General features: G+C 38.0%; 1 protein-coding gene across 2 annotated transcripts in view; it reads right to left on the bottom strand.

Moving 5' to 3' along the window:
• Positions 1 to 14,126, bottom strand: part of Hira (histone cell cycle regulator-like protein) — a 32,682-nt gene that overhangs the window by 6,331 nt on the left and 12,225 nt on the right. For both annotated transcript variants that reach the window (XM_071592669.1, XM_071592668.1), the window contains exons 8-13: positions 11,455 to 11,736; positions 10,038 to 10,351; positions 7,953 to 8,384; positions 7,112 to 7,307; positions 6,750 to 6,947; positions 2,361 to 2,763 (exon numbers count right to left, since the gene is read on the bottom strand). In XM_071592669.1, the coding sequence (XP_071448770.1) occupies positions 2,361 to 2,763; positions 6,750 to 6,947; positions 7,112 to 7,307; positions 7,953 to 8,384; positions 10,038 to 10,351; positions 11,455 to 11,736 (1,825 nt within the window). The remainder of the gene's footprint in view (positions 1 to 2,360; positions 2,764 to 6,749; positions 6,948 to 7,111; positions 7,308 to 7,952; positions 8,385 to 10,037; positions 10,352 to 11,454; positions 11,737 to 14,126) is intronic.

The following is a 14,126-nucleotide window of genomic DNA, read 5'->3' as shown; positions in this document are numbered from 1 at the left end:
TATTTTACATATCTTTTATATTATATTTCTACAATATAGTACTAGTAATTTTCATAATTATTAAATGCTACTATGTTAATGTCAGTGAATCAATTTTTATTACAACAAATACTAAATGCATGTTCTCAAGTAATAAGGAAAAAAAATAAAATTCCAAACACTAATGGTAGTTAATAAGTTGTAAATAAATCTATTTTTATTATTTCAATGTTTTGACAGAATCGACCATTATCATTGACGTGAGATATTGAGCGGGATCCAAATTTCACTACCAAAACTACTTCCCAAAAGGTCAATTCTTTAAATTGTTTGCCTTTACCACTGTACTGTAGCATGCAGGCAGCAGTAGTTTTTGGGGCTAGAAAATTCATATTAACATTATTACACATGAGAGACATTTCAAATAAGTCAAAATGATACGTTATTTGAGATGTGAGTTTAAATCTAACAAGGTTACATTTTGACAATCACCAACATTATTGCCACTACTGCTGTCTACTTGTTGCATTAAAGGGATTAAATCAAACAATTTTAGCAGTACCATTTGTGTAGTACTCATGGCACTGAATTTCTGAACACATTCAAAATCTCACTGTCAATGATAATGGTTGACACAATGAAAAAATAAAAAAAATATTGATTATTTACAACTTGATAACTAACATTCAAATGTTTTACATTTACAGTAGAACTTTGCACAGAGAGTAATTTGCATGAGCAAAAATATTGGCCCCAAAAATGACTCCCTTAATGAGCAAATTTTTGCATAATGAGTGATGAGAAGGATATTCTCAGATTGATTGCACGCCTGATATTGCAGTTTGTCTCCACGACTCGTTCCGCTAGCATCTTAGTGTCACTACTAATCACACATTTTCCCAAACTTGTGTTCAAACAAATTATTAGTGATGTTTTTGTGCAAAGTTTAATAATATTTTGTTCATAGTTTTAAAATTAAACCCAAAGAAATATCCATAAGAAGAAAACCATAAGAGAATAAAAATAACAGTAGAAATGAAATAAAAAATCATTGAAAACCAGGAACAAGGTGTGAGCATGGCTCGTCTAGTATGCACATCAATAATCTGTTGACATCAATGTTTGGCCTTTTCCTCAAGAACAAGAAGAAGACGAAGGAGATAGAAGCTTCAAATAGAGTGAAAAGAGTATTTATGCAATGGTTACATATTCTAAATGATACTGAAAGGTTGCTTCTCATATGCATTTGCGAAAAGCAATTGCAATGCAACAACACTAATGAGAATACAATATATGAGAAGGGGAAAGTGATTTTTGCTGACCTCATTAATAAGATGTCAGGATCATCAATGGATGTACAAATATTTAAGGGGATGCTGTGCATGGCTTGATAAGCTAACGAGAAGAACCGTTACCCATGGCATTGTGAGGCATGGTGAAGCAGCAAGCTCTGAGTGACTTCAAAAAGCTCGTAGATTCTGAGGGTTACGTGCCACAACATATTTTTAATTGTGACGAGACGATCCAGGAAGAAGATCCTGATGCAAACCAATATTTGTGCAAATAACAGCGGAGGAGAATTTATTGCCAGACCACAAGGCAATGAAAGGCTGTCTCATGCTGCTATTTGGCAAAAATGCAAGCGGCAATTTGAAAATCAAACCCCTACTTGTTTACCATTCAGAAACTCCACATGCCTTCAAGAAGTGTTAAGTCCAAAACAGCTAAATGAGATGTGGAGTTCATGGGTTGTCTCACTAAATGTGTGTTTTGATTTGCGAGAAAGATTGTGGAATGGATTATGCTCGTACTATGAGGTTCCACTGTAATTTCTATTTAGCACTTGAAAAAATGCATTCGACAAAAGTTTACAAGTTATAATTAAAATTAATTCCATGGAACCGGAACTCAGCCATATTTAATAATTATGAAAAAAACTAGTGTCGACTTAGACACAAGATATGAAAAAAAGAGAAAATTTTAAGGAAAAATTCAAGGGACAAACTATACTTGACTATATATTATCTATATAAATATATTGCTGTGAAATGGTGAGGGTAAATTTTTATTCCCTTCTTTTTCGCACAACGAAGAACTATTTCATTCGCTGAAATTGCCACTTGTTTTGAACTAAGTTTTACGCCAGCATGTATTTAATAATGCACATTTTTTTGGAGGTTTTTCAATGAATGTTTTTTCCCTTTTCCCTCATCCATCCAACCTCATGCTTACAACCCCTGCCTCACAACTTTTTGGTGGATTGTGGGGTATTTATGTAGATGTAGATCTATATAATAGTTCAGGGGCCCTTTTCATGCCATCCTGAAGATTTTCATAAAACTCGAAAGAGATACCGAACAATTGGAATGTATTTTTTTTACCTGAATCTGCCCTCATGATGGGCATCATGGAAACATTTGAGATCACCACTTTATTCTTGCTAATGTCCCACACTGACACACCACCTGTCGTACTAACTGCCATCAGGAATGTGCCAGCCACACTGAGGCGAGCAGCAGGTGCGGGTAACACTACTGGCGGAAAGGGACGATATACACCGACCCCACTCAACGACGACCCCGCGCCACATTCAAACACGTGCATCACTCCGTCTTCCATGGCAACAGCGGCCACTTTGGGTCCTATTGATGCACCAGCCACTCGAGAACCCCCAAGGGCCATCTCCCACAGCACCCTGTACCCATCCCCTGAGCGCTCCTTGAATCGGACCGCATGGGCACCGTGCCCATTCTCCACTTCCAGGTACCGATTTGTTCCCGCAACCTACAAGACAGAAGAAAACATTGATAAGTGCAGTCATCCAGCTGCTACTAAAAAAATTACAACGGTACATTCTTCAAGAAGAAAAAAAACATGCATACACATTGTCTCTGCTTACGAGTGCGAGAATTTCTCAGTTTAAAAATTATCAAAATACACAAAGAGTACAATAATTTTCTCAGAACATATTCTGGCAGATAAAAATAAAGCCATCTTTCCTAGTCCACTTTTACTGCTCCATGCAAATTAAAGATCTCTGTGCACTAAAATAATATTTTTCAACTGCTATTATTCTTCCACTTATTTCATACTGCTCTCACATGAGGACAATGTCAGCACCATCTGATCGCAAAATTCTAATCAGCGTGAGATTTGGACTTCTAGGGAGGGTTCTCCAGAATCTTAAATGTCACCTTTTGGATGGTTTAAATGTTTTGGTGAGCCATGTGTGGCCATATGGCAGGCATTGTCATGCAACAACAACGCTTTCTTCAACAGTAGACCTCAGTGTTTGTTATGAATTGCTGGCTAAGCTGCCTCAGTATGTACACATCAAGTACTTGATTGAAGCTAATCTTGTCGTGGATGATTTAATGGCCATGACTGATGCTCAAAGAATACCTCACGGATGAAAATGCCTTTGTGTCACTGATAATAACTCGCCTATTTGCCAAAGTGTATATTTCAAACTTGCTACATCTTGTCATTCATGATGGAGGTTGATGGGCATCCTATTCTCTCTTTGTCATCACACATGTCTGGCCATTTTTGAAATTCTTGAGCCACAAAGAAAAACCTCAACATGATAAATCACTATCACTGTCCGGCAATATAATAAAAGTTCACAAAGAATTTCAATCCCTTTCTCACCCTCCGCCCAGGGTAAATCAGTTCACTTCTCGACATTACTCCTAGGTGCAAACTGCAAGAAGAGCAGCGCGTTCTCTCTGCAAGTGCACTGCATTATAGTGTAATCTTTCTGCAAGCAGAAATACTGTAATATATATATACTGAATATACTGTAAAAGCTAAAAGGCAAATGATGTCATTGGAATCAAACTCAGCAATTATGACCACAGTCGTACCAATTCAGAACATGCATTTGCAGAAGCTAGTATGACAACCCTGAAGGTGTGTTACGGCAAAGAGTATATACTTTTGGACTCACCCTCATAAATAAAATATCTTAATTAGAATTCTGGATCCCAAAATGACTTTGGTATTGTTAAATTCTCGTTTAGTGTGTGCACACCAGTGAATGACTCTGTCGAAGTACATCATTGCATTTTCTGCAGTTTATTTAAAATTGTCTCTTAGCAAACCTTCCTTGCAGAGTTTTATTAGGAAATGAAATTTAAGTAAATCATGCTTTTCCTTTCATTCATGCGACAGTATCATTCAGCTGATTGCAGAGAGCCTTCAAACTCATGTCCCTCTCCCTAATTAGATCAACATTTTCTCTTTAACAAAGCTAATGAAACCCGCATGTGAAGCACTACAATATATCCCCATGCCTACTTCCAACACTCATGAGAAATGTCTCCAAATGTCTGCCTAAAAAAGCTTTAAAACAAACCAACTTATTCTTCATCACACAAAAGGTATTTTCATAATGCAAACTACATTTAGCAATAGGTATAACATTAATAACTCTTTTAAACGGTGATTTTTGTGGCATGGACAAAAATTTGCATGGTATATATAACCATATAACTTTGAGCATTCTAAAGCCAATAGTACAGGAATACTTAACTGCCTTGCTGTATTAATAATAAGCAACAAATACAGAGGGGTTTATAACAGCTGGGGGAACTGCGCAATTCACAGGCATTTTTTATATCAAACTAGAAAGTAAAATAATTACTGGCCTGATAACTCTAGTCGTACAATTCTTGGCCTGATGATAAAGTATTAGTGATCTTATTCTATCCTCTTTTATTTTAAAGACTGCCTATTAGATTCTTAAATGTGATGAGTCCTTTGATAGCATGTAGCCAACTATTATGAATAATAAAGTATTATTATAATTATCCATTCTATCTTTCATTCATTTTAATTTTGGTAAGCCAATATACAAGGTTTGTATTTAAAGTATTGGGAGAAAATTTGGAAAAATAGATTTATTTCGGATATTGCTAAAATCCCTCCAAATTCTTCGAAGCGCCTCCTTTGAGCGTTGACAAACTTTTTCCAGGGGCTTTCCCATGACTAGAAGGCTCCTTGGTAAGCAGATTGTGTAAGGTCCATTAGAGTTTGTGTGCAAGCTTCAAAGAACGCACTTTAGGGTCCCACAGTGGTGTCCTATGAGGGAGGATTTCACTTTTGGGTATAGAAAATAGACTGCTTGTGCCAAGTCGGGGTTTGGGGAATTGTCTTTATTGGGGAAGAATGTCTTTGCAAGCAGACAATCAACTTTGCTTTTGGTCATCCATCAAGATCTTCCGGATCTGTTAAGCACGGATCTTTCTCATTAGCAAATTTTCAGTAATAGTGGTGTGCACTGTCATCTTATCAAAGCCAATATGATCTGCGATCATGCACACACTTAACCGATGGTCTGAATTCAGCACTTGCACATTGTCGTCAGTTCTTGACGTAGACGGCCATCCAACACATGGCTCCTCCTACACACTCTCTTGGCCATTTTTGAAGAGCTTGTGCCACTTAAAAACAACAATTCGTGACCTGCTTTCATTGTTGAACACCTGGCGAATCATGCCCAATGTCTCTGTATCCAATTTCTCAAACACAAAATTTGCAGGCATATCGCTGTGCAATCGTTTACTGGATTTTGGGCTTCCATCGAGCCACTCAACATGGGTCTACTAATAACATGATCTAGCCTGAACAAATGCTCACAGGTGATTGGTACTTGGTGCGTCTTCAAGGTCAGACCCCCACCACCAAGCCTGCAAGGTGTGAGTGCACAGTGGAGCACAGTCATGTCGGGGAAATATCGTTCCCGAAATTTATTTATTATAAAAAAAATACTTCACTAATAAATTATTCATCAGGGTCCCCCAATTATCAATGTCCATTAGATTCTTGAATATGATGAGCTCTTTAATGGCATGCAGCCACCCATTAAGAATAATGAAGTATTATTATAGTTATTCATATAATATTTTAGTAATTTTCATTTTGGTAAGCCCATATACAGGTTGGTTCAAAAAGTTCCCATATTTACTACAAAAAAAATGTCACACTCAAATTATTGGTCAGGGTCCCCTTCAAAGTAGTTTCCTCCCCACGTATACACTTATCCCAATGGTGTTTCCACTTTAGGAAACAAACCCTGGAACACTTCTTCCAGAATGCTCATAAACATCACATATTTCAACTCATACTTCCTCAGGCGAAAGAAAAAAAATATCCATATTATTCACTGAATATTTTGATTTGGGGGAAAATTGCTAAAATCCTCTTTTTTAAACCTAAATTCCTTTTGGTACATTAGGCTGGAAACTGAAAATTAAATTTTTAGCAGGGCAACCACTATTTTCCATATTTCCATTCATGGCTTTTCCCCGATTATCTCAAAGAACATGCCTTCTTTCTCCCCAATTCTCTCTGGAGTGTTTTATATCTGATTAGGAATAATGATAGGATATTGATTGATAAGTGGCCATGACATTAAAATGCCATTCTCACCAAGAACTCTTGATTCACAGAGCAGATTCCAGAGACTTAAAAAAATTCAGTAATTTTCCCCTGAATTTTGCAGCAACACATTAAGCCAAGAATACTTCCAGATTAGCCTGACTGAGTGGTCACCTTGTTTAAAACAGGGAGCCCATGGCTGGCATAATTTTTGGTACTATAGAGCAATCCTAAATTACACTTTGGAGTCACCCTCTATTATCAGGTAGGTGCAATACTACTCCAAAATGTCCTCTGCTGCAATATCACCGTAGTAATTGGTTGCCGAATGCCCTCCCTCCCACCCACATATCCTCCCACTGAGGATACTGCAGCTAGATTTGGCTAACCTGCAAAATGGTCCCCTTTTCCAAACGCATAGGTGCCAGGAAGATCCCACTCTCTGGCATGGCTGCGGGTGATGGGTGCTGCTGCGTACTGCTGCTGATCCCGGGCAAATGGTGGCTTTGGTGCGTTGATCTCACCACTCCCCTCGGTGCGCTGCCACTCTCCTTCCCCTCCACTTCTCCCCTCTTCCCAGAAATGCTCTGCAAATGGAACACAAGAAATTTGAAAAACAAAAGAATGCCAGGGACCACTATTGGCGATTTCTTCCAACCGATATTAGTATTCTGATATGATGGATATGGGCCAACATTGATATCAGTTATCAGTATTGCCTTACCCCTACCGGAAACAACCATGTACTTACCAACTGTGATTGACTTGGTGAAGAATTGACTTGGGAAGCTGGTGCCCTGTCAGCTAGGGGTGGGCGTCCACGTTTGGCTGGTGGCTTTGGTGTTGGAGTAGGTGCAGCTGCAGCAGTAGGCTGAGCCGCTGCAGGTGTTCGTTCCAGCCCATCTGAAGCTTTCCGCTTCACAGCTATTCTATTCACAGGCTTCTCACTTCAGTAAAAACAAAGAAGTACTTAATGTTATAAACAAAAAGTATTTGATGCTACCAGATAAACCATTGAATTAAAGCCAAATCTTAAATTTATGCTACTGAGAGACAAATGCCATTTCTTAAGTTCACCATAAGTGTACAATTTAAAACTGTTAACACACAGTTAACCAGGCAAAAAACTTTTAAGTACATAAGAGTTTCAGGTAAGGTATCCAAAAGCTTCAAAGAGATACACGTTTCATATTTTACCTTTATAACTGCTAAATAAGGATCACTTTGAGTTGGACTGAGTTAAACTTCACTTTTTAGCATTTCTGCACTGACTTCACTCTTTGGGGTGCACACAGACCAAATACTGACGTTAAAAGCACTGTGATTTCATTACTTGGCATTAAAGGGCATAATAACCGAACATATGGATAAAATTTCTATCAAGACCAGTATGCATTGGTCTACTAATGTCATCTGATACATAGAAGAAAATCATCAATGGTAATGATATCTTATACACTGATGGTTAAAAGTATTAATGCCAAAGTTTATTCAACAGCAGTGCGAACATTTCCCATTCATTGAAAGAGTAGGATGTAGGTACAGTTCATTCAATGCATTAATCATATTTAAATTTTTTCGAAAAGAATTACCTTTCCACGGAACTGAACACTGATGATGCAGACAACCTGTCCTGCTTTGGTGTCACCATCTCCATCACAGGCTGCTGCTTGCTGGGCTCCTCACTAGTTGGCAGCTTTGCCTCCACACCACCCCCCTCATGTGCACCATTTACAACAATGGGCTTTGTGAGTACACCTTTAGCTGCACCGATTCCATCTTCCCCTACCCCTGCACCCACAGTCGTCATTCCCCGAGAATTACCACCAGACTGCGAAGTGGCCGTGGCATTCGTGGAGAGAATGTTCATGCAAGTGTTTGATGAATGCTGAGATGAGTTGGAGACATTGGGTTGCACAATGACATCATCCCTCTTCTCTATTAAAATCCGACTCTTTGGCTCTGATGAACTGCTGAATGTAGGCTGCTGGGAATTTGATGAACCATATGGCTGAGGCTGGTCACTGGGAAGGAAAATTTGTGGAGTGCAGGGAGCGGAATCACTACCACCAGTGGTCACATAATTAGCATAATATTTTACACTCCTAGCTCCGATTTGAAGTGATTTATTAAGGTGATGTGAAATTCATTTGAGTGGCAATTGATTAATGAGTGGATATTTGGAAATTCACTAAATAAAACCATTTGATAGGAATTTTAAGCCAAATTTTCTGAGCATGGTTTGCAATTTTTAATGTCTTCTCCACCTCTACTCTCTCAGAAATTCACCTTTAATCAAGATGCCTCAGTGGTGTAACTGGCTAACAAATCCAACAGGCAATGCTGAGACTTCAGCTTTAAATCAAAGTTAAATGACTTTTTTCAAGGTAAGTTTTCATATATTATTAACTCTTAATCAGTCAACATGACTGTGCACAATGCTTGCTGTTGATTTTTTCTAGGAACAACCAAGTCTTTATTACAATCGGTTATGAATTACATGCAAGCTCAATAAAAATAACATTAGGCCTATGAATGCCGATTTTCCATGAGTTATGTTCCTGAGAACATACATACACATATGAGCAATATAAATTAGGGGAACTAGTTTTTCAAAACATGCAATATCACACAAAATATCAGCATACTTGTAGCTTGAATGGCTTTTCTCATATTATGTACAACTACTCAATTTTTACGTTTTCACAGTAAATTTAGTGAAATGTCACAGGTTTTTTGAATGCAATTTATGAATGCATTTTGAATTCATTTGCTTGCCTAAATTTAATGTTTGAGGATAATGATATGTTCCAACTCTTTTTTAAAACAAGTCAAAGAGCTTAAGTATGCCCTAACTCCCTCATGCGCATGCTTAGAAGCTTTTGTGGTGTGGCCCCCACCCAGTGAGTATGGACGATAAAACCAGCTTTGCAGCATGCCTGGTTAGTGATTATTTAATACATAATGAAAGTTAGTGAGGTGTTGCATTTTGTAAATGAATGTCTAACCCAAACTTATTTTAAGCAAGTCAGAATTACCAATTCTATATAACCAAAATAGGTAACAAGTAGTGATTGGTTACATATGTAAATTGTTTTCTTTCCACAAAATACAAAAGAACATTCCAAGTTACAAGATTAAATGGTTTCCGCTGAAATTGCAGGGGCTCCTACTTACTTACTACTCAGGGGCTCCTACTATTTTTTTAAACATTTCATTAAAAGTACGAACAGAAGAGAATCAAGTAATAAGGATTTCTTCTGAGGTATTCTTTAGCTTTTTAAAGTTCTTCTAAGTGAAATTTATTTCCCAAGAATATGTCCAAACAAAGTGTGTCAAGGATTCTTCCACCCCTGCCTGGTACACAGATAGGTACTCGCTAACTAAACCAATAGGTGGAGACTTTAAGAAAAAAATGGAGAACAGAGTAACTCGGATCAAAATAGTAATTGATCGAGTAGCATAGAACAGTAAAATTATATTGAAAAGGCAATGTTGGAAATGAGCACATAACTCTCACTATCATTTAAGGTAATTACAGACATCAGAGTAAAAAACTTTACAAAAGATACAAAACCTCAGCAAGTTTCAGTCCCACTTTGGGGCACCTCATCTCTGAGCAATGGTGTAACAAAGCAAAGCTTCGAATGGCAACACAATGTAGTTCAATTACTTACCCAGTGTCAGGGATATACATGGGAGTTATCCGTCTCTTCCCATCCGATGTCCGGGTCTCTATTTGCTTGTTGATTGGACCTTTGGGTGGGACCTGCTGGGCTGCCTGGGTGGGCCGTTCGCTCCCTGTTTCACTGAATCCTGCAGGTGTGGCTGCAGCTGCCACATCGCTGGCTGCCTTCTTCTCCGCCTCTTCTTTCACCGCCAGCAGCTCAGGGTTTTCCACAATAGTCGTAGAGGGTGCTGCCGCTGCACCCACACCACCTTGCCAGTACATGGCCAGACTCTTGCCGTACATTCGCTCATGCAGAGTCATCTGAAAAAAACCAAGTGTCCAAAATTTGCTCCATTGATCCAACAAAATAAAATTAAATGTTCTAAAACTTTATACTTTTCATTCAATAGATTGCATAAAATTTGTTAAATAAATATTTAATGCTCGAAATGGGAATGTAAACATAAATGCTTTTTTTTTGCACAATTTCTTGAGCATTTTATGTTAATTGTTGGCTTAATGTACATGTGGTACAAGTTTCTTTGGATTTGATTCCAGTCTTCCATTAGCCTCAGCCATTGCATGTTGAAATATGTTTAGTTTGCCCATGGCACCGATCAACAAAATGCTGCATGTAAATTTAGCCAAATCGTCGGCTTAGGCCATGTAATGCTACAAGAGACTTTCTTGAAGAGTATGTTTTTCTCTTCAGCAAGGCTAGATGATGGTTTAAAATGCCCAGAGAGGGGAGACAATCAATTTCAGAGGAAGGTTTACCTGGAGCTCCACCAACTGTTCTTACAAAGTCAAACATTAGTACCACTGCTGTTACTGAGAAGTGAGAAGATTACCAAATAACAATCAGAGCACTCTAAGAAATATTGAAAGTTTGATTGGGTGCCACCAATATGTTGGTAACAAAAATTGTGCATGGTTGTGAGCAGTGCATTATGGAAACTGACTTCAAAAGTAATTGTTGGCACCATGCATTACGCAAATAAAACATTTATGATTACTTTTTATTGAAAAACCCTGATAGATTTAATGCAAGATTTAAATTTCCAAATTGATTAAAAGCACTTCTGCCAGAAAACCTCAACATTTGAAATCCAAGATATAATTCATGATTCATTCTAGTAGGAATTCTCTCACAATGAATTTCTACAGTTTTCAAAGGAGAAATATGAACTGAATGAAGATGAAATCTTTAAAATAGAACGGATCATATAACTTGTCCAGACCTTAGGACAAAATATTCCATTATTTACAATGATGATCAATTAGCAAATAACAAAAGGCCATGAGAAACTTAACTTCAAGCACAGCCTTCATCTCTTTCATTGACTCGCAAAATTCACACAATTTTCCATAATTATATAATAAGTATTCTCAAAAACAAAACTTAGGGAATAATTACTACTTACCTTTTCTTCAGAAGTGAGTGGCACACCTAATTCCTCATCTGAGAACTCGACGTACGCTACCGTGCCATCCCAAGAGCATGCCATAAGTTGCAATCCAGCCACACTCCAAGACAGATCAAGAACAGAACTTGTAAATAGCTCCCTAATGACCACCAATGGACGCTTTAGAGCGGTCAGCCAAACTGAGAGTGAACGATCTCTTGAACCAATGGCACAACAGCAATATTGTTGGTCTTTCTTAGTAACTTTATTGAATTTCTGCAGTATATTTGAATTGAAACGCTGAAATAAATGCAATAAAATTGCTGATTCAGTGCATGTGGAAAATAAACAAAATGGGATATATATAACGAATCAAAGCACTTTATAAGTTAGCTTGGACACTAGAAATGCTCTCTCTGCACAGTAATTCAGGAAAAGTTCAAAGGAATGCAAGCAAATGATATTCATCCACTTTTGGTATTGAGAAAATTACCAAGTTTGGTATGGCAGCAATAGCATTAAAAACAACAAAACTACAAAAGTTGATGCTTTGAACAGGAACATCATTTTAAAGGGTAGTGAGTATTTTAAATCATCTCTCATCAGACTGTAATTCAGCAGAATAAAAATGAATGGAGCTTATATAATTAAACATAAACAGTAGGAAAGTAATTGCAGCTGCTGTCACGTGTTCTGGGTATCTCTGTATTATTTCAATTTACTTTATATATATATATATATATATATATATATATATATATATATATATATATATATATATATAAAGTAAATTGATGATGATTGATTGATGTGTGTGTATATATATATATACACACACACGAGGGTCATCCGGAAAGTAGTACCCGTTCGTGAAATAAAGACACAAAAGTAAATATTAACAAACATAAAAAATTTTATTTGAAAGAGGATACTTTAAACTACTTCTCAACATAATCTCCAAGCAAATTAAGGCATTTGTCATAACGTGTGACAAGTTTCTGTATTCCTGCTGCATAGTCCTTCGCCGCCAGCTCATTGAGATACAGGGTCACTCCTTCTTTAAGTTCTTCATCGCTGTCAAATCTTTTTCCTGCCAAAAAGTCTTTAAGCTTTGTAAAGAGATGAAAATCTGAAGGGGCCAAGTCCGGGCTATACGGTGGATGGTCGAAAGTTTCCCATTTGAATTGCTGCAAAAGTTTTTGTGTTATCCCAGCTGCATGAGGCCTGGCATTGTCATGAACGAGAATGACACCAGTAGACAATAGACCTCGCCGCCGATTTTGTATTGCCCGCCGTAATTTCTTTAATGTTTCACAATACGCATTGGCATTAATAGTGTCTCCACGGGCCATAAAATCAATAAGCAATACACCTCGTCGATCCCAGAAAATGGTTGCCATGAGTTTCCTGGTGGACAGAACTGTCTTGAATTTTTTTGGTTTGTTTGGTGAATGAGCATGATGCCACTCCATTGACTGTCGTTTACTCTCAGGTGATGCATAACAAACCCATGTTTCGTCACCAGTAATTATGCGAGTCAAGAAAGAGTCTCCTTCATCAGAATAACGTCCCAAAAACGTCAGTGCTGCAGCCATACGCTTGGTTTTGTGCTCATCTGTAAGCTTGCGAGGGACCCATCTTGCACAAATTTTTGCATAATGCAGATGGTGTTTAACAATTTCATGAACAATTGTTCGAGAAACATTGGGAAAATGCTCACAGATGTCATCAATTGTGACGCGCCGATCGTTCCTCACGAATTCGTCAACTGAGCTCACCAGTTGGTCTGTAATGACAGACGGTCTCCCCGAACGCTCATCGTCGTGTGTGTTCCCCCTCCCCATGTTGAAGTTGCGACACCACCGCCGAACAGACGACTCGTCCATTACATTGTCTCCATACACCTCCTTTAATTGGCGATGAATATCACATGGGCGAACGTTTCTTGCATTGAGGAATTTAATCACTGCCCTCACTTCACAACTGGCGGCGTTCTCAATTTTTTTAAACATTGTAAACAATCACAGAAACAACACAGGCAATGCTAGCGTCACGCAACTTGGCTCAGAGAAGGCAGACAAGCCACTGAAGCTATCTGACCTCGTCCAGCGGCTACTCGCGTCGTCAGCACTTCATGCGGCACGAACGGGTACTACTTTCCGGATGACCCTCGTATATGTGTATATATATATATATATATATGTGTGTGTGTGTATGTATATATATATGTATATATATATATACACACACACACACACATATATATATATATATATATATATATATATATATATATATATATATATATATATATATATATATATATATATATATATATATATATATAATGTTATATAAATAATATATAAATTTTACATATATATATACATATAAATATAAAAAACATAACCATAAACACAGTAAACAACCCGAAGGTCAGTTTAGTAGGTGATGGTAGAGATCACCCTGCACTAAGCCCTATACGGCGTGTGAAATTCACACATCAGGGTAGGGGGGCCAGTTCCTTTCCCTGTGCTAGTTATGGTTTCCCAGGAAGACCTGGTACCCGAAAAATCACTTTAGCTTGGGTAGAGCTGCAGGTGCCCAGAGTGCCTTGCCCGGGAATCGAACCCGGGACCCTCCAGTCAGCAGTGCAACGCGCTACCCACTGGACTACCACGACCCACATA

The sequence above is a fragment of the Hetaerina americana genome, unplaced genomic scaffold (assembly GCF_022747635.1).
Source record: "Hetaerina americana unplaced genomic scaffold, ioHetAmer1.1.p SCAF_5, whole genome shotgun sequence".
Lineage (NCBI taxonomy): Eukaryota > Metazoa > Arthropoda > Insecta > Odonata > Calopterygidae > Hetaerina > Hetaerina americana.
This window is presented reverse-complemented; position numbering and strand designations above follow the sequence as displayed.